Raw genomic sequence first — 21814 nt, 5'->3', positions numbered from 1 at the left:
TATAATTACACTTTCTTCATTAAGGAGAGTAATTTCTTGCGTGGAGGACGCGACTATAGCTGTCCCCTGATTACTAAATGGAACAGAGCAATGATCTATGGAGCCATTAGGGGAACGGGCTGGAACTAATTTCAATCCTGGAATGGACCGATGGCTGCAAACACACACACACACACACACACACACACACACACACACACACACACACTCACAGAGGGATCAAAGGATGATAGAGGGAGGAAGAAATAACAAACAGCAGCATGTCGGCCATTTTCTGGCCTCACACGAAGCTTTGACTGAAATCTAAAACTGATCATCTTTCACCACAAAAGAAGAAGTGTTTCTATCTGTTAACAAACATGTCATCTGTTTCCATGAATCATCTTTGTTTCATGGCTCATACAGTCACCTCTTGATCTGTGAGTGTCTGTGTGGTAAGTCAGTGATTCGCCAATTTGTTGTGTTTTTGTTAATTAGATATTTTAATTAGATATTTTAGCAATACTGATACCAATAGAGTACTTCAATAGATACCCATCATGTGAATGGAAGCATTCAGCTGTGTAAAATGCCACCACTCCTCCCCATTGAAATGATTTTTACACAAATACATTTTGAAAGTGTTCAAATTATTGTAACATCTATTAAATAGCTGTACAATGAAGTATTATCCCCACAGACTGTATGGGTTGTAGCTGCTGCGCTAGTGGGCCAATCACACCTTTTTTTTCCCCCCGACATTTCTAGATACAAAAAGGATCAAAGTCGGCTCATGAAAAGTTAAACTCGGGGTGTCATGAAAATTATTTGGTGCAGTAACAAAGAAAACTGGATTCACAGACTCTTTGTCCTGCTGATGAGCATCCAGAGCTCAGGACTATAAACACTGCAGCTCTGAGAGCCAATCAACATCAAGCTGAGGACGATACACCAGTGAGAGAGAGAGAAATCAACTGGGCCAGCGTGTGTGTGTGTGTGTATGTGTGTGTGAGACTGTGTGTGACCAAAGTGGGCATTTCAAACCATCACCACAGATTATGTAAGTGCACATCAAAGGCTGCCCTCCATTTTTCACTGTTTAGCGATTTTAACACGAATACATTTGGAAAGTGTTCATATTATTGAAATATTTATTAAATAACTGTACAAAACTGTACAATGAAGTATTATCCCCACAGACTGGATGCGTTGTAGCTGCTGCAGAAGTGGGCAAAACCATACAAATAGTCTTTTTTTTTCTAGATCTGGGTACAAAAACGATCAAATGCAGGTATCGTTTGACTGGAGAGGTTTCAATAATAATACTGGGTTATTTCAGTTGATACCTTAAAGCTATCGAGTATCAATACTCAGCCCTAGTTTTTTATACAATCAGCATTGATTGATTTTCATCCATACACTTAACGTAGAATTATAAGCTCAATTACACTACAGTCACCTACAGAACAGCCGCCCCACATCTGTACAACACAAACATACATGTGAAGTCTTTGATCTGTGATGCGAGAACATCAGAAGACACATATGGTATCCTGAGGTCATAGTTTAGTAATAAATCCTAACACGCCGTGGAGCGCTCTCCTGATTGGCTGCTGACAGCGATTTAGTGTTTATCACACTGTACGGTGGGTCAGCAAGTGGAGCAATTAAGCCCCGGAGCTGAGAGTGTCTGTTTCCATGATAGTCAGGGTTGAAGGCCATGCTAGACGAGGCTCTCGTGCTGTTATCTTATGTGCAGTGATGCGGAAAATAATTGCAAATTGCAATGCATTTGTTGATACTGTACGCTAGTAGTGTAAATTGTCATTAAATCAGTCTTGACGATGAGTCGACTGAATGAGATTCGTATCAGCGGCTCCCGGTCTGATGATTAAAAACGTCAACACTGATTACGACACTGTACTTAGCTATTAGCCTATTATGGTTTATGTTTGCAGTAATAACCTTGAACTTGGCACAGTCTTTGTCTGCTGCATTTCCTCGCTATTCCCTCTCATACACACAACGACAGGATATCGATCTTGAACTTAAGTGGGTAATCAGCAAGTCATCACCCGCTTAGCACAGTCAACATATTAAGATTTTGATGGAGGTTGATCCTTTCTTCAGAGGAGTTAGGGGAAACAGGCCTGATGTGTGACGTATAATATCTAAATGTTTTAAGTGTTTCAGTTTTTCCTGCTGATATAATGTTTTTTTTACTAATTAAACCAGGAAACTCACATCATAGCAACATCTTACTGCAGTGAGTAGCAGATATGACTGACGGGTGTTGGTTTAGTTCTGGTTCGGTGTGTTGGACGTGTCTTACCTTCTATAGGTGATGTTTTCAGGCGGCGGCAGATGCCTTGTACGTCTCCGTACGTGTCCCGTATTTTGTTGACGGCCTCGCCGCTCCGCAGCTCCATCAGGCCCCTCAGTTCCGTCGTGGTCACCCCAAAGTCCCCGTCATGGTTGCCCTCAGCAACCGAATTCCCCGGAGGGTGGTCCGCCGTGTTGTTGGCCATGTTGATCTTCTTCACAGCAGTGTTGTTGTTCTTGTTGTAGTAGTGAGTGTCTTTTTTTTTTTTTTTTTAACTGATCTATATGTCAGCCTGGGTCGTCAGTTCACTGGGATTGTGGGTAGTGTAGTTTTCACAGGAGGCAGGTGGAGGAGACAAACGCTGAGGTTAACTCCTGTCCTGGACGTGCATGCTCCTCTCGGTTACCATGGAAACGAGGGAGTAAACATGTTCTGCTGGCTTCACGCTGCGGAGGAGACAAACAGGAAACAGATTTTATAAACCAGATCCAGACAGGAAACAGACAGAAACCACGACAGTTAAACATCATCATCATCATCAGCAGACAGATCGGTGCAACATTTTTACTAATTAATAGTGCAGAGACTTATTGGGCCAATTAGAGGAGAGTTTATCATCTCAGATTATTAAAGGAGTCCCCTGAATCACAGAGGTCGTTATGATATAAGCTGATTATCGGTTGGCGTTGCTCCTCTGAGACGCATGATAGGTTGGTAAGTATCTGCCCTCCCTGAACTGTCTGCTCTGACTTTATGACGTATAGCCTACGTGATGTAGAGTATCTTATCATTCACAATCTGAGTGTATGTAAATATGTTTCAGTACATCCATTTCAAGCTTGAAAAATAAAGAAACATTAATTTAAACATTCAGATCAAAGGTCTAAAAGGAGAGAGAAAACCAGCAATTGGATCTTCATGTGGAAATTAAAAAATAAAACATTTACACATCTCTCTTCAACAACTGAATAAATCTACAAATCGTCACTCGTCCGCCCTCGCTGTGTGTTCAGGCGCACGGTTATACAGCGAGCTAAACACACACACACCGCTGAACGTCAGAGACCGCAGTTGGCCTCCGAAGTCATTATTGAAAACAAGCGTGAAATCTGTGAACAACTGATTCGAAACAAATGAAGAACATATTAAATTACAGTGATTACAAATCAGTCACGAAAAGTTAAGACCCGGGGTGTCATGAAAATGAATTGTTACAGCGACAAACAAAGACGCCGGGATTCACAGACTCTTTTGTCCTGCTGATGAACATCCAGAGTTCAGGACTGAATACACTGAGAGCCAATCAACATCAAGCAGGAGGACGATACACCAATGAGAGAGAGAGAGAAATCAACTGGGCCAGTGTGTGTGTGTTTGTGTGTGTTTGTGTGTGTTTGTGTGTGTGACTATGTGTGACCAAAGTGGGCATTTCAAACCATCACCATCACCACAGATTATGTAAGTGCACATCAAAGGCTGCCCTCCATTTTTCACTGTTTAGTGTTCTGTCATGGACACACACACACACACACACACACACACACACACACACACACACAGAGCATCAGAGCCCATTAGAGAGGTACTGTTACTGGTGCTGCTGATTCATGCACAGAGCAGAGTGGTGGTTTGTGGTGTGTGTTTGATGCAGGTGCAGTAGGATATGTTATGCTATGTTATGCTCTGCTGCAGCGGAGTCGGAACGCACATAAAGTTTAAAGACTCCGAAGCTCTTTTATTACATCAAATTGCCTCATCGAGCCCCGTTAATGATAGCTCTTTCCTCATTCAGGCGGAGGTGACTTTACCATCATTGTTCCTTTTTACAGCTTTATTCAGACGTGACAGGACATTTATAGAAAGAGCCGAACGCCGTTTGCGCAATGTTTGTCATCTGCTCCGCGGAGAGAGCCGAGTCACTGCTGCAGAGCGGCGGCGGCGGCGGCGGTGAGATGAAAAGTCTAATAATGAAACGAAGGGCAAAGAGTCATTTCTGTTCTCTCACACACATCACTGGTAGATTTTAAAAGATTTTCTCGCCATTCAAGCCTTTTTTTAAATAAATGAACGACCGTTATGAGCATAAGTGACACTCGACCCCTTCTCTTCTGATGAATTAGTTTTTCATTTATTAGATATAGAAAGTGCACAAGCATGGAATGAGGAAATGTGAAGCTGTTTTCTATTTGCTCACTTGCTCTAAGTGTTTGCTGGATATTCGTGTATGTAAGAAGGGCAACAGTTGGACTGATTATTGTACTGTATTATTACTGTGCAGGTTTCTTTTTCTTTGATCTTTTTTGTCATGAACTTAATAGACCGAGAGAGGAACACTAACAATGTGAAATAGGCTCGCTCACATTGCTCATTCCTGCTGCTCTCGTTCTTTACTGTATTGGCCTGAAAATAAGATATTTTATGTTGGAGATAACATGTGAAATAGTGTGAATGGAGGGCGCACCACTGTAACACTGGCTCCTACAGAGAGTGTCACATCATGGGTTGTTTTTAGTCTTAATGTTGCTAAGCTAGCGAGTGTATTCAAGTCTCGTTCAGAGTGTTTGTTCAAGTTAGTCAGACACTAAAAAGTGTTTTGTAAGCTCGGTTTAACTCGCAGGAGTTTCTGAATGCTCGTGTCTTTTTCTTTCACAGGGGAAATAAATTCATGACGGGTGAAAACGACTCCAGAGCGTTAGTTACTTTACTGCAGAAAGCGAACGGGGTCCAAATAATCTGTCAAGCAGCCAAGAATTCCTACTGTCACTACTGATAATGAGGAGCTCAAACAGACTGTCTGAAAAAAACGCTAACTGCCGGAGAAAATCATTTTGACCGTTTCCAAGAGCCTGACGAGAGAGAGAGAGAGAGAGAGAGAGAGAGAGAGAGAGAGAGAGAGAGAGAGAGAGAGAGAGAGAGAGAGAGAGAGAGAGAGAGAGAGAGAGAGAGAGAGAGAGAGAGAGAGAGAGAGAGAGAGAGAGAGAGAGAGAGAGAGAGAGAGAGAGAGAGAGAGAGAGAGAGAGAGAGAGTCTGAGAATGTGACTTATAAACAAGCTACACAAATGTGGGATTTACATTCTGGTGGTATTTGACACGATATGAGAGAAAAAGCTTCAAGGAGGCTGGAAATAGTGCTGTGCTGTCGAAATGCAGTTAAAAGTTCCTAAAAAGGCTCCTGGAAATACGTCCTGTCTGTTAACCTCTAGTCTTCTTCAGCTCCTTTTATTTTCCGTTTCAAACTTTCTTTTAGATTTTTTTTATATTCCTCATATCAGGTTTCACAAAGCCCTCTATCTGTGTGTGTGTGTGTGTTTTTATCCTGAACAGAGCAGGACAGATGCCCCCTCTCTGTGTTCAGTAATTATCCGTCTGTTCATTGACCAGAAGTTGAGTCGTTATTACAATGAGACACGTGAGAAATGAAATGAAATTAAATGAAATGAAATGGAATGAAATGGACGTCCTACAGACCTCATCCAATTAATGTTTGTTGTATGTTATTCCGCAAATAGTCGGTGATGTCATGGTGATGGAACGTGTTAATTATAGATAATGAGATGACTTAATTATATAGGCATTAACAGGAAGAATTTACAACAATTTCATTAGAACGGATGAAAAAGGAACATAAACCCACATGAATTATTGAGATTCACGTTAAAGCGACAGAACATGTTCTGATCGTTATCGGAAATGATGAGAAAACATACAGACGTGACGTAAAACAGCCGTTCTGTCTCATTTTATACAAGGTAAAAAGCAAACATCATCTTATTGTGCTTTGATTCTGAATCAGTATACATCTTTCCTCCGGTAAGACACACACACACACACAAAAAAGCAAAAATAGTGGAAATATTTGTCCTAAATGACCAGTGCTGTATGTGTGTGTCCGTTTGTGTGTATGTGTGTGTGTGTGTGTGTGTGTGTGTGTGTGTGTGAGAGAGAGGCAAGAAAGGTACAACAATCTGTAGGATGAATAGAAGAAGAATTGGGACGGTTATGAAAGAAAAAAAACTACAAAAGTGACAGTTTCACAAGCATAACACACACACACACACACACAGGCTTCCCACACCTTCTTAAACATCTAAATCAAGGCCTTTTCAATGACTTTCCAGGCCCCAATTCCCTCAAGTTCAAGGATAAAACACAGCACAGTTTGAGACTTGGATCAAAGTTAATTACTGTTACAACACATCATTTTAATCATGAGAACCAGCAGGTTTTACAGAAGTTGTGGTTTTGTTCCATCTCTGACTCAACAAAGCAAAACGAGTCTATTCTAGCACAAAATATATTAATCCAAGCACTTTCAATGACTCATGTCTATTTATGTCTGCTTTCAAAACCTTTCGAGGCCTTTTTTTCCCCTCAAATTCACAAACTTTCAAGGATTTAAAGGACCCGTGGGAACCCAGTGCTCACACACACACACACACCTTTATGGATTGTAAACTACACCACCACACCCACCTCTGTCCAAAGGTGAGCATTCCTATCTTTAGCCTAAATGACACACCTGCTGACACACACACACACACACACACACACACACACACACACACACTGTTCTCCACTGCCATGTGACTAGGTGTGTATGTGGCTGATCTGCTTTAACAAGCAAGTGTTATATACACACACGCTGATAACACAAACACACACACACTCTGCCACACCGTCACTTAAATGACACTAAGATTTCCATGAAGTCAAACCCTAGTTTTCTAAACGTTTTATTGCCACCATTCATTCCTCCTGTAATAATCATTCAATGTATTTACTCAGCAGTCAGATTGCATCGTTAAGCATGTGGGATTCACAGGAAAACTATGCAGCATGTAATCCGATGTCATTTTATCTCATTGAAAAATGTGACTGTTTACTCTTCGCTCTCTTTAATAACTTAATCATAACTTTATTTGTTTTGCACAGTTGAAAATCACAAGATTACAAAGTGCTTCGTACCGTGTCAGAGTTGTATTAAGTTACCGAACATTTCCTACCGCCGATGTTTCCAGTGTTTCCCGTACATTGATTTATTTGTGGCAGCCCGCCACAATATCAACATTGACCGCTGCATATTGATTTTCTATTTTTTTTTTTTTACTATTTAAAATGGGAAGAATCTTATTTCACTGTAGAGCTGCGTGTAGCGCATTGATTCGCTCAGCTCCTCCTCGCCCTGCTCTCGCTCCCTCTCTCTCTCTCACAAACACGTTGACAATGTAGCGTCTGTGAATAGCCCCGCCCCTCCTCACCTCTCCTCTCCTCTCCGTGCACACACCTGATCATGCGCAGGAGGAAGGATTAATGTTGGTTTTATCCCTGCCGAGAAGACTGCTGGACGCATTCCTGAATCAAATCAATCCGGAGTTCACGGATGTTTCATGAACACGTCTGCACAAATCTGTCCCAAACTGATGCATTCAAGTTTAGTCTGTCTATGTTCTTAACACAACGCTGTCAATCTCAGTTATTAGCAAGCATGTAAGGATCTTAACATAGAGGTTATCTGCTTATATACAGCATTATTTAATAAATAATTTCAGAAAGTGTGGATGTGCCTCCTTTAATGCACACATGTCACCGCCTTTATATATGATCAATAGAATCCAATTATGTGGGAAAGACTGGATTCACACTGAAAGCGTTCAACTGGTGAAACAGAGGGTGGTTTGTATTATGAAGCAGTCACAGGAAATGCGATGTCTGTCGCCGTGGTTAGCACTGACTACGACCATTCATCAAAATCTATAACTGTAGATGAATAAAGTTGCATTATATTCAGTTGAATTGTCTGCATTTTTTCGTCAGTAGATATTTTTTCTATTTTGTGCAATGGTTGTGCTGACGGCCGAATACAGCACTGACCTCAACCTCTCAGCAGTGTAACCAACTTTACAACAGCGCCCCGTGGTGTGGAAACCTCCTCGTATAACCACGTGCAGTGAGAAATCAGACTGTGGTTGCAATTATTGCTGACTGACCTCTTCATTAAAAACAACCTGAGTTTGTTTGGCTGCGCTGGAAACAGATGCAGGTGGAAAAACAGCACCAAAAAACGCATCGTATTAGGTTTCTATAATATAATACAAGATGTAACCACAACTACATGTAACCACAACAAAAATATAAGTACATTCAACATGTTCATCAGGGCTCTGACCATTTTCCCTTTTTGAAAAACAAATATTCTTATCTTCAGAATGAGAGAGCGGAGCAGAACACGCCTGCTAATTTTATGGCAGTTTATTTATTCATCAGGCTGTTGGACGATGTGTAATCACAGTCCGCTGTGGTAATCCACTGGTAACTTTCTAAATCTAGAAAGAACTATAATATAATATAAAGCAGGCAGATCTGATCTCCCTTCAGTCTATTTTCTGCTATGAGGGAAGCTAATTATATTGAACATTTTGCTAAATTCTGATTATAAAAGTATTAAACATCCACTGTAGATAATATCTGGCATGAATGGACGATTATTGATTGTAAACTACAGGAATAAGTTTCACTTTTTCAAAAAGACCAAAGACAGAAACCTTCAATGACAGATAGGATTGAGTTACAGAAGCTAGACAGGAAGTGAGGTCATGATGTAAACTCTCTCTATATATAGTTTCTATTTCATCTATGCAGCTATAAGGCCAGTTTCAGTGTGTGTGTGTGTGTGTGAGAGAGAGACAGTGTGTCTGTTCTTTGTCCATCTTATCTGTTTGTTATTGACTCCAGATGAAATTATGCCGCAGCCACCATGTTGCCAGCCACTCGGCTTATGTATGTGTGTGTGTGTGTGTGTGTGTGAGAAATGATAAGCCTGTGTGTGTGTGTGTGTGTGTGTGTGTGTGTATAAAATGCCTAAAAAGGCCAAGCAGAACAAACTGATAGATGTGTGATGGGTGAACAGCAGAGAGGACAGCGTGTAGTCCTGGACCTGGTGTGTCTTGAGTCTATTTGTGAACTCTCTCTCTCTCTCTCTCTCTTCACAGTTTTTTTTTTAAAGTGGTTTTCTTTCCTCACAAGGTTTTTTAATTTAAGCTGAAATCATCTGTGTGGTTTACAGAACCTTTAAACATTTCACATTTTGTTCTACACCGAAAACCACAAGCATCCCGTCTCATGCTGCGTTCGCATCATGTGGAATAGATGGTACAGATGGAAAGAATCCCGTGTTTATGTCTTGTGAGATGTTGGGAGTTGTCGTGACTTATGTGTTTTGGTCGTGCATGAATTTTGGATTTTCCATATTCTAATATAAATGTAAACTACACAACAGAACAGAGGCTGGTAGAATATGAAGTTACATCTTTATTATGTAATCAAACAGATTTGCAATCAAAAAAATAGATTTGAGCGTAAAACTATAAACACTGCAATCAAAAAATGTTTTATGTTTTAATTTGTGATTAAAATGCAAATTCAAAAGTTTTGTTTCCTGTTGAGCTAAACTTTGTGGGCGGGACCTAAGCTGAAAGATGGAAGACACGTCTCTATTGGCCAGTCTCGAACGTTCAACATTCACAGTATTGGTTAATACTTTAACTATCGGTTTAAGAAATTGCTTAAAATTTGTATCCCTAAATGCAACAAACTCATATATATCGACTACGGTTTGTTGCGACTGTCACAGTTAAACAAGAGTTCAAAGGACTGAGTGATAATCATTATATAAGATTTTGCTCCAGTCGGGTTTTCGGCTTTGAATTTGATTTTTGGAAGGTGTTTTTGATCATTCCTCTCACAGTCTCAGCTAGCAGTTTGAACAGAGTTAAAAGGGTTTTGAACTCCTTGGATTCAGCCTGTCAGACAGTTATTTTCTCGAACTTTAAAATATTTTTATCACAAACACATTTCTTAACAGTTTGACTCTCTGCGGTCTATTATTTTACATTTCAGCCAAACCAAACAGTCCCAGCTGCTGTCACTGGTATGTTACTGTGTCTACTGGGAGATGATCGCCTACATTAAAAAAAAAAAAAAAGATTTGAGAGATATTTTCGAAATCTCTTTCTTTCACACACACACACACACACACACAAACACAAACACACACACACACACACGATCAGTTTTTCAGGTCATGAAAAATGTTGAAGTCTTTTCTCCGTTGATTATCTTCCATCAACCGTCCCTCTGTTCCGCTGCCGTTACCCTCCCTCGTCTTTGCTCTTTGCCTCTGCAGACACACCTGCTCTGCATACTAAAGCAGCAGCCTGCACCGCCCTCCTCTTCCTCACACACACACACACACACACACACACACACACACACACACACAATCCCACTATGCAAACTCACTGCTGGCCACACCCTCCACACAGAGAGGAACTTATTTTCTTATTGCACCCAGCAACAGATCCCACAACACACACATGGAGCACCTACAGACACACACACACACACACACACACACACACACACACACACACAAAATCCCATTGAATCACGTCACAGTGGCTTCACACAGACATTTCCACATGCAGGGCACGTCAAACGGCCGACACAGTGCTGGAGTGTGTTCGGTCTAGACGGTGTGTGTGTCTGTGTGTGTGTGTGTGTGTATATGTGTGAAAGAAAGATAGTGTCGCAGAATGCCAAACGGAGGGAACGAGTGAGCGAGAGAGAGAAAAAAGAGAGAGAGGCCAGGAATGCAGGAGACCACACCCATATCTGCAGTCATGTGACCAGAGTGGAAAAAGGAAATCCCCACACTGCAGAGAGAGACGAAAGCAAGCAGAGGTCTGGAGTCATGCAGCATCACTCACTCGCTCTCTCTCTCCCTCTCTCTCTCTCACACATACACACACACACACATACACAGCTGTTAATCTCAGTTCAGTGTGTGTTAATGATGATGACACAGTATGGACAATTACGAGTGATCATCATAAACAACAGTAAAGGTGGGGACTTCCTGCCGGTTTCCTGTTTGTCTCTTTCTTCACTTTAACCTGCCTTCTTAACCTCTTTGACATTACCGGTCAGTGAGTTCAAACTCACACTGTTTGACCAAACTTTGATCAAACACAAAGAACTATATTTAAAATTGTAGTATGAACCCCGAAGCTTCAAAGCATACCAAATACATTGTCCTGATTATGTTATGTTAGTCTTAATTTTGGAGGAAATGTGTCAAAAATGATGCACATGACATGTAGAATAGAATAGATTTAAGGTAACTAGTTATGTTTACACTACCAGTGAAACAAGGACGGACCAATGAGAAGAGAGATGGGTTTAAATCTATGATAATAATAATAATGATCTCAACAGAGCCTGCCTCCTGTATTTGGAGAGAGACTTTATTCCAAAGAAGGGGAGCTCTGAGAGCAGCAGCTCTACCTCGGAATATTTTTTTTAATTAAATTTAGTGAGAGCCAATGCAAAGACATCAGGACAGGTGTGATATTGTTGAACTTCTTAGATCTTATAAAGACCCTTAGCTGCTGCGTTTTGGACCAAATGAAGACCTCGTGGGTAGATGAGAGAAGAGAAGAAGAGTATGTGGCAATAATCAATTCTGGATGATATAAAATGTTATAAAAGCATGTACAACTATTTTGGTGTCTGTACTGGATAAAATGGGACGTGTCGTAGTTATGTTATATAAATGAAACATGGGTGGGTGTGGGTTCTGGATATGAAGGCATTTTTTTTTAATATGAAGGAGGGTGTGTCCGGGTTAAAACAGGGTTTCTAAGTAGTTCTGCTTTGCCCCGGTGAATATCGATCACACACACAAGAGGAAGCATGAAGCTTGAGCTCGTCTTGATGATAAATCCATTATTGACAGCAGCCCCTCGCTTCTTCCTGATTGGCTGAAAGCCCAGGAGTCAGTCTGACTGAACACTGGTGAGCTGCTGTCAGTGTTTGTTCAAGGTTCAACTGGTGTCTCAATACCTAACATTTCATTAAACGCTCGTACTGGAACACAGGTCAGGACTGAGTGTATCAGAGGTGATGATCATCAGATGGTATGTTTGACATCTGCACAGATACACAGAGCCTGTAGATACATATTTAGACTTGTCAATGTGCAGTCAGAACAACGAAGACAAGCACAGATTTGTGCATATGGATCAACATGTACAAACACAACATTTGATCTTAAAGAATGATCAGTCATACAGCGTGAAACACGAAAAAACCAGAAGAAACTCAGAGAGTCAAACCTTCTGATTTCAGTAGGTTTACAGTATTTTGGGTTTTTTTGTATTCTGAACACTGCAAGACAGAAAAATCTTAAACTCTAAGCGGATAAACTTTCTATGAACTAACATGAAGGCAATACTTCAGCTTCAGGTACGTTTTCAGATTTGAAAACTAACAGACGAGGTTGCCTCTGACACACTATCAGCTCAAGGAAGATATCAGTATGGGATGAATATCATGTCATTCATTTCAGACCAGAGCTGCAAGACAACGCTGCCAGGAATCACGTGACTCGCCAGCCGGCAACTAACTGTGTGTGTGCAGATCTGTGATGAGTGGGTGTTGTAAACTCAGCTCTGAAAGAACGGTCCGCAACACAAGTGCAAATGTACATCCCCAAAAGTTTCAAAATAAAGATTCGCCCTTTCGAAACTAGAGTTTCAATGTTTCAAAACCTTTTTCCCAACATTTGGTCACCGGTTTTCAGATCACTATTTATAAGGTTTCAAACCTGGAAATCAAACTGATACACCAGGAGAGCAGTGACGGATTTGAAACTCTGAAAATGTGTTTAAGAAAAAAAAAACTGCAGTTGTGAAGAAGGAAAACTCAAATACACGTTTGCAGAGATTTGTTTTTTTTTTTTTTGAGCCATTCAAAACATTATGTAATCCTTCAAAACATTAATTCAATCTTGTAAAACCCTTTTTTACTAGATTTCAAGTACTGAGTTTCAACCTTTCAAAGCTTTTTTTTTTCAGTTTCAAAATATGACATGATATTCATCCCATTCATCAGCCACTGTTTATTTGTATTGGTTTATTTCATTTGGCTCACGCTGGAGTTTCATCTCGTCATGATGTACTCAGAGCCCGGTCGGGTTCTGCTCGAGGTTTCTTCCTGTTAAAGGGGAGTTTTTCCTTCCCGATGTCACCAAGCGCTTTAACGGGGGAATGTAGGGTGTCTGTAAAAAAAAAGAGTAGGATCTAAACCTGCTCTGTGTGAAAAGTGCCCTGAGATGACTTCTGTTATGATTTGGCGCCATATAAATAAAACTGACTCGACTATATTTGTAGATAAACTGCTCACAATATAGAAAAAGACAAGAGTGGAAAAACAGATATTGATGTTTGACACAAGGGAGGAGACGGTGTCGACTGATGAACCCGTACAAAAACAATCTGATCTGTTCAGTGAGACTGATGAGCGACATCGTCACCGTCGTCATCACTGTGTGTGTGTGTGTGTGTGTGTGTGTGTGTCATAGCTGTAGCAGGCAACACAGTCTAGGTTTGGTGTAGAAAGTTCATTCCTGGGATTCCTGACTGACTGGCTGGATGAGTAGACAGTTTAGACAACCAGACTGAGGCCCCAAAGTCTATTGTGTTGTTGTGTGTGTGTGTGTGTGTGTGTGTGTGTGTGTGTAATATTCAAATATTTGAGCAGCTGAGCATCAAATTATGGAAAGCCAGGTGACCAAAACCTTATTGATTCTTGTGTGCGTTATAAAAAAAAATGTTTTATGCCTTTACTCGCTTCTTTACTCGTTTCTTCTTCTTAACGGATTAAAATTTGGCATCTTAACATGTTATAAGTGCATCAATACGTTGAATTTTGTTATTATGACAATGTTGACATAAATTTCATCTGCCAGTGTCTGTGTGGACCGTCTACATGTACCCCAGAATTCATGACCGCACAACCCTCAACAAACAACGCAGTATAAAAGAACTAGAGCTGCAACAATTAGTTGATTGACAGAAAATTAATCTGCAATTATTTTGATAATCAAAAAAAATTGTTTTAGTCACAAAATTACTGGTTGCAGCTTCTAGAATTTGAGGATTTGCAGCTTTCCTGTGTCATACGTGATGGAAAAATGAATATCTTTAGAGTTTGGACTGTTGATTAGATAAAACGAGACATTTGAGGACGTCACCGTGAACTCTAAGAAATGATAACGGGCATTTTCTGACTACATGATAAATTGATAATGGAAACAATGGTTAGTTGCAGCCCTAAACAGAACTGCATGTGAATCCAGTGTCCATATCCCATTTGGATTACATCTGGTCCTTGATGCTTCCTTGTCATTAGCTGGCACTACCGGTGAGTTTTTATTCACTAGTTGAGAAGCTAATGCTGGATTTTCTTAGTCTACTATGATTGTAACTGGATATTGTTGGGTTTTGGACTGTTGTGAGTGAATTTGGGTTTGGAAGAATTGTGACATTTTTCATTATTTTCAGGTATTTTACAGGCTAAACAGAATAACAGTCAAAATAATCGATTATGCAGCCAGAATGTAAAGATCCTGTGTGATAAATATGCAAAAGAAACTACACAATCTAACTGTCTGATGCTCTGTGTGTGTGTGTGTGTGTGCCTGCTGACAAGGATTCCCTGCCATCTGATGAAACGAACGAACACGGTGACGGCAGAGAGACAAAGAAGTGGAATAAGGGGACGCTGCTGATAAACTGTGAAGGACACAGGAGACGGCAGCACAGCACTAAACGTCCGTTTTGTCCTTCACGTCTTTTTAAGACCACACGAGGGAAAAGACGGATCCGAATCAAACAAAGCAGCAACATCTGGAAGCCGTCCAGAGGGTTAATAATCCTGTTTACAGCGTGAAGCTCTGAAGCTGCAGAGTTCTGATCTACACTGATCATAACCCAAAACACACTGAATCAAACCTGCAGCAGCCTGTGTGTGTGTGTGTGTGTTGTTTGTTGAGGGACACTTCAGACGCCGGTGGTGCTGGTCAAGTCCCCAGGTGTGAATGTGTATGAGGATCAGTCAGATAAAAGCCTCCATTGTTAGAGCAGATGAAGGGAAACAGCGAAACACACGGCAGAGCTGAGAGATTTAGAGCACTGTCCCTTTAATGTTTGGGCTTTTCATGACACGATATTGTCCACATGTGCCAACACTGGTTTACTCGACAAGATGAGCAGGATAAATTATTCACGGTTTTGATTTTCATAAAAAAATATCCAGTAATTGTCAAAAACATTCTTATCATGAGATCCACTAGCTTTTGTCCTACACTTTCAGCCACATCTTGTGGTCTTCATCTTCTAGTTAGAACTAATGGTTGTCATTTTAATTTTAGCTGTCAACCTATCCTACCAAAAAATAGAGATAACTCCTCCGAAACAACATGTCAGACCGAAGGACGGAGAAAAAATAAATAAAAAAAAGGGTACAACAGTGTAAAAATGTGGAATTGGATTGAAGAAACGCCATCTCCAGAACAAATAGTCTGTCGTTGTGGGTGTTTGTTTTTTATATCTATGGCTGATGAGCAGCAGAGTCAGCAGGTCTCAGGTATATTCTGGTCTGACCTCACCACCAGAGGACCCTGTTTACTGTAAACGCTCCTCAACTCTGCAGCAACAAACACTAAAACTCGGTGATACGCTGGGAACATTAGATCAAAATCGCCGTTAATCCATCTAAATCTTTTCGAAGGTGAGGGCGGCGTTCGCTGGTAAAATGATGAGTACGTGGGACTCGATATGGACACGATAGACTGTGTGTTAAATCTGCATGTTAACGTGAGTCTGAGTGTTTGTGTTCATGTTTAACAGTAAGCACTGCTGGGATGACAGGCTGAGCAACATGCAGAGTCTAAACATCACCTATGTGGTCAGAAGTATGTGGACAATTTCCTGTAGGTCTTTTTAACAGCAGTGTTTTATTAAATGTGATTTGGGGCGACCGGTTAACCCCACCCGGCTTATAAAACCACATGACCACTCCTGGGTCATGGTAGCGAGCAGAGTGAAGTGTAATTGAGGTCTCATTTCTGCATTTCTGCCTCTTCTTCCTCCTTCAAATCTAACAACAGGGGTCGATGGAAGTGCGGCTGAGAAGCAAACAGCTTTTCATCACCACGTCTTCGCTAAGCCACGTCCACTTTCCAGCCATCTTATCAATTCTGAAGGATGCGACAAAATCCCTCTTGTTATTACACCCGGCCCACATGTTTCATCTCACTCAGAAATATCAGATGTTGTAGCTGTGACTTTAATATTGCAGCATACAAATGATATTTTAGACAACTTTGGGCCAATAACCCTGTGCACAGAGCTCCATAAAGAAAGGGTTTTCCCAGTTTGGTGTGGAAAAACTTCACTTCCCTACACAGAGCTCTGACCTCAACCCATTAAACATCTTTGGGATGAACTGGAACACGGACTGTGATCCAGGCCTTATCGCTCACCATCAGCGCTGGACCTCGCTAATGATCTTGTGGCTGAATGGGAGGAAATCCCTCCGTCCTGATTCCAAAATCTGGCGGAAAGTTTTCAAAGAAGAGTGGAGGCTGTTATAGCAGCAGATTGTTGCCTCATGGTTTGGGAATTACATGTTCTCCAATCGAATGTGGGTTAAACGTTCATCTGTCCGCATACTTTTGGTTACATAGTATGCGATGCAGACCGATAATTAGAAATATTACGGAACTAGACTCACCGCAATAACATTTATTTCAATTGTTGATTATTTTCTTGATTAATCGATTAGTTTTTTGTTCTATAAAATGTCAGAAAATGGTGAAAAATGTTAATCACTGTTTCTCAAAGCCCGAGATGACGTCCTCAAATGTCTGCAAACCAAAGACATTCAGTTTACTGTCATAGAAGACTGAAGGAACCAGAAAATATTCACATTTGAGAGGCTGAAATCAGAGAATTTGGACTTTTTCTTTCTTAAAGACCCCCTCCAATGAAAATCAAGTTTTTAACCCTGTTAACGTGTCCATGTGGTGTTTTTCATAACCTACAATACAAATCAGGAGATAAATAATCAGTCAACGCCGTGGCTGAGCATTTCTGCTTTGAAACTGCAGCGTACCAAGGACAGTCTCTAAAAGACGGATTCATTCAGGCACAAATCTAAGGAACCAGTCATTTATAATTAAAGATTATTATACGCAGAGTCTCCTTCCTCAGGTTTCCCCCCAACAGCTGATTCCAATCTGCACAGAAGAGTAACAGCCCATTAGGCATAAAAGTTGAGTCCAGCATCTTGTTGTTTAGCCAAGTTTCTGTCAGGAGAAGAGCAACATTTCTTCATCTCCTAATAAACACTCAGCCATTTTGTTACCCAGTAAGCAAACATTGACCAAAAGGAGCGATGGAATGGCTGGCCTGGTTACGTTAGCTTTTAGCTTGGCTATCAGACCGGCCCGCTAACCCCTCTTCTGCTTGCTTCTCTTGCTTCTGTGCACACCGCTTCCTCTCGCCTCTGAGCCGTTGTAGTCTGCTACGCCGGTCCGCTGCCGCAGGGCATTGCATCTTCAGGAACTGCAGTCTGCTCTAAGATTTAGTGGAAACGAGGCGGGCGAGTTGTTGATCATGTTCAGAAGTTCGGTTGGGCTCTAACTTTTTGGCCTAGTTGCACTGGTTGTTTTATCTGCACACTTATAACACATATTAGGAGCACTTAATCAAGAGCCAGAGAAGCCGCTGCACTGCAGATGCTGGAATATTTAATGAGGGAGAAGGATTTTAACGTGGTAATTATACTTTTTTTGCAGAAAAACTATATCAGACACACATTATTGTTCCGAGCAGATAATCTTTATACATCTATGTCTGGAGAGGATCTTTAAGAAATGACTCAAAACAATTAATTGACCATCAGAATTGTTGGCGATTAATTTAATAGTTGGCAATCAACTAAACGCTGCAGCTCTAAACTCAACTAAAATGATTTCAACCAGTATTAAACAAAAAGGCAGCTGTGAAGGACCACTTCTCTCCAGGTTCAACTGTTCTATAAGAGAGTCAAACAATTTAACATGAATTCATGCATTTATTCATGTTCCTCCACCTATTCCCACTCTAACCTGTCTGCTCTTTGAAGGGGAACTCCTTTGAAGTGCGTCAGCATCTGTGCAGTCAAGACCCTCCCAATTAGCTCAGAAAGCTAACGAGCTCCGCAGGGCTGTGAAGGAGGGGCGTCTTGACTTTGATATGGCCCAGGTGACGGTACCTGCAGCTGGTGTCAGAGCCAGCTGACCTCCTCTGGGCTGAACCAAAAACCCTCTGAGGTTTCAACCAATGACTGCTGCTGCTGCTCTGACAGACAAGACCAGGACGTTTACACTGATCATCAATTCTTATTGAAAACTGACTCATTTACTGTTAAAAAATTAGCTTAAAGAGAAATAACACAATGAAGACTGAGCCGTAACTGTTAGTTAAACCATGCTAGTCAGATTAGCCTAGCATCATTAATAAGAAGAAACTATCACATTACATTTCTGCTCTGCTAACAATCACCTGTCTTATAGTTAAATCGATTTGAGCCCACCTGATGGCCAAATTTGCATGCATGTGTTTCACTCTTTCAGTGCAATCTCCAGCCAGCTGCAGCGGACTCGCACCTTTACTCAACTCAACGTGTACAAGGTCGAAAAAAGAGATTAACCATTAAGTGTTAAAACGCTGCATAATTTTCAACTTTGTGAAAAGCTGCTGTTAGCCTGCAAGACATGTTAGCTCTCGCAGTTTATGCTTACAACCCAACACTTGCTTCTTTCCCTGTCACACCTGCTTTTTCCCCTCAGTGTGCAAGTAAATTGAAAAAAGGTGAAAAATCCAGTCTGACCATGTTCTGTTCATCCGCAGTGCCTCCACTGCCTCTCTGCAAAAAGACCGACCACTGAATTTTGATTTCGAATGTATTACATTTTTACCCACATTTGAACAGTAGCTCCAAATTTAAATAAAAAGTGACAACCCTATCCGTGTCAAAACTGTGACATCCTCTCGAGGACTGAATTCAGGTCAGTTTCATTCAAATCAAAGACTAATATAACTCCCATAATGTAGGAGCTTCATGACTTCCAGTCAGTTTTAACAGTCAACGTTGTCCAACTTGAATCAGGCACCGTCACATCAAAAATCAAATAAATAAGGTGGTGCAAGAACACTTGAGGGCGTCGGGGACATTCTTACTGAAATGTGGATTCCGAATTGCGACACGTACATCTGGCCCGCAACTGTTGACTTCTCACACGAACATAAGGACAGACAAAAACACAGACTGAGAAAGGGCCTGTTGTTTCTGTGAAAAAGTGCCTCAAGTGACTTTCCATCACAATTATTGAGAAATAAACAGTTTCTCCTTAAAAACATCATGAAGTCACCACATCTACAGTAGTGTGTGTGTGTCGTGTAAGAGGCAGAAAGCCAAGGAATGCCAACAAGACATGGAGAGTGTCTCGAACATGTTAGATAACAGCAGCTGTTTGCAGCTTGTTGATAAGCGGGGCACACCAAGTGGGACATGCCTGCTTGTTCCTCAAGAGGTAAACGAAAAAAAATGATGCTAAAAATACGACGGTACGGGGCTGCAAACATCCTGACAAGACAACACAAAGAGACAATACATCCTTCAAGTCAAACCGCAGGACGCGCCCCTTCCTGACGGGTTCAGAGAGTTCATTGCTCAACACATTATAGATATGAGAAGAAATCAGGACCCCTGGTCAAGTTTCCATCCGAATGTGGTGCGAATTTGAACTCGATTTCCAGAAGTCCGCTTTACATTTCACAGGCTCCACCGGCTGTGACAACAGGTATCAGGTGTCCACGGGGATGGGCTTATTTTGCTTATCAGACTGGTTATTTTAGAACCACTCCAAACACTGCAGCTCCTTTATAATGCATCATATATCACTGGTGTGTCGCCATCAACAGTAAATGTGGAATCGAGTGGAGTTTTTATCGTTACAAGGTCTAAATGCTGTTTGAAAGGCTCTGCCCCCTCTGACCTCTGAAGAATACAATTTTGTGCAGACAAACAACATTTGCAACAGTTTTGGTTAAATTTACATACATTTTAATCCAAATACAGCGAGGATAGGCATAAAATAGAAGCAGCTTGACTCTAAACAAGGACATACGGCGCCCGAATGAAAGAATTAATGAATATGTAAGTGAGCTCCTGGCTGGCTCATGCATGTAAACATGCAGTACTGGTTTTAATACCAGTGGGGGTCAAAATGTAGTGATTCAACAACAGAAGGAAGCGACTTATCTCAATGGTTTAAATCTTTAAAGAATAACTTAGCGCCTCGTTTAGCCTGATCACTTCCCCTAAATCATATTCAAAGGCTGGAATAAGTCAGTGCTTTGAACTGCTGCTATGAAGAGGAGAAAAGATTAGCGGTTAGGACTGCAGTCAGTTTCTTTCCTTCCTCCTGTGCTTTGTTTTATGTTCCACTCCCTGCCATGAGTCTCACTTTCAGTTCCTCCCTTCAAATGCATTGTTTATTACACAGCCTACTGTATACACACACACACACAGAGTCCTGAACTGGCAGTCATCACCACAGTAAACAGCCTGCAGGTTAGACATGTTTCGGTAGAGCCGGCAGACACATTTATAGCTCTTCTGCACTAAACTTTATTGACACAAATGTTCCATCGGCCTGCATCTGTTAAACAAACAGCTGCTTCAGACCACATGATGTCCTCGCTGCTTTCTGTTCAGTCACTCGTTGTTGGTCAGAATCTGTTTGTGTCCGCCGGGTCACCGGTTTTTGGACTGTGTCATGATTTTGAAACTTGAGACAAGCTGTTGTGTTGCTTTCCTGCAGCGGAGACGAATAAGGAGCCAGCAAAACCAGGCAGCAACAAATTAAATTAAACATCAACCTTATGAAAGCAGCTACGCATGTACATCTTGTTACACTGTTATGAAACATGTGTTAAGATTCAGGGAGAATGAGCACAGACACAAAAGGCCGTGTATGTGACGGCTGAGTGAATAAATGACACTGCAGTACAGGGGGAAACTATGTTTTTTACAAGTTGGGAAAAGTCAAGACAACCGGCACAGTCAGTCATAGTCAGGTGTTCCCCATCTCTGCAAACTAATTTCCTGTGGGGAAACACTGAGTCATATTTCATGATATATTGATTTAGATGCCACATCAGGCATATACAGTATATAAATAAATAAATAAACACATTTTTCTCTTCCCTGTCGGCTGAAAGGCACAGCAGCAGTGACTCCGTGTGTATCACACGCAAAAAAAAATAAAAAAATAAAAAAAGGGATTTTCTGGCAGAGACAAAGATGATTGTACACAGAGGTGGGAGTGACCAAACTGGTGAAAACTATCTAATGGAAACAGATCTGAAACTGTGTCCTCCCAGTTCAAGAACTCTTAAATAATGTTTCCGCTGTTTTCTGCTGACTGTCACTTCATTCAGCTTGCGGGTGTGTTTCTGGGTTTTAAAGGGGGTCTGAATTATGCAGATTTTAACAAACGATACACAACAAGAACAAGAGAGCTTTGTACGACTGACAATGACGACATGTGATCTTCACAGG

General features: G+C 41.2%; 1 protein-coding gene across 3 annotated transcripts in view; it reads right to left on the bottom strand.

Moving 5' to 3' along the window:
* The window catches only part of LOC137181083 (plasma membrane calcium-transporting ATPase 1-like), a 105166-nt gene that overhangs the window by 59389 nt on the left and 23963 nt on the right, over positions 1-21814 (bottom strand). For all 3 annotated transcript variants that reach the window (XM_067586447.1, XM_067586449.1, XM_067586448.1), the window contains exon 2: positions 2312-2748. In XM_067586447.1, coding sequence (XP_067442548.1) covers positions 2312-2507 — 196 coding nt within the window. In that variant the 5' untranslated portion in view covers positions 2508-2748. The remainder of the gene's footprint in view (positions 1-2311; positions 2749-21814) is intronic.

Source organism: Thunnus thynnus, chromosome 4 (assembly GCF_963924715.1).
Source record: "Thunnus thynnus chromosome 4, fThuThy2.1, whole genome shotgun sequence".
In the NCBI taxonomy this organism is placed as follows: domain Eukaryota; kingdom Metazoa; phylum Chordata; class Actinopteri; order Scombriformes; family Scombridae; genus Thunnus; species Thunnus thynnus.
The sequence above is the reverse complement of the archived record's forward strand: the minus strand, read 5'-3'. Positions and strand labels throughout refer to the sequence as shown.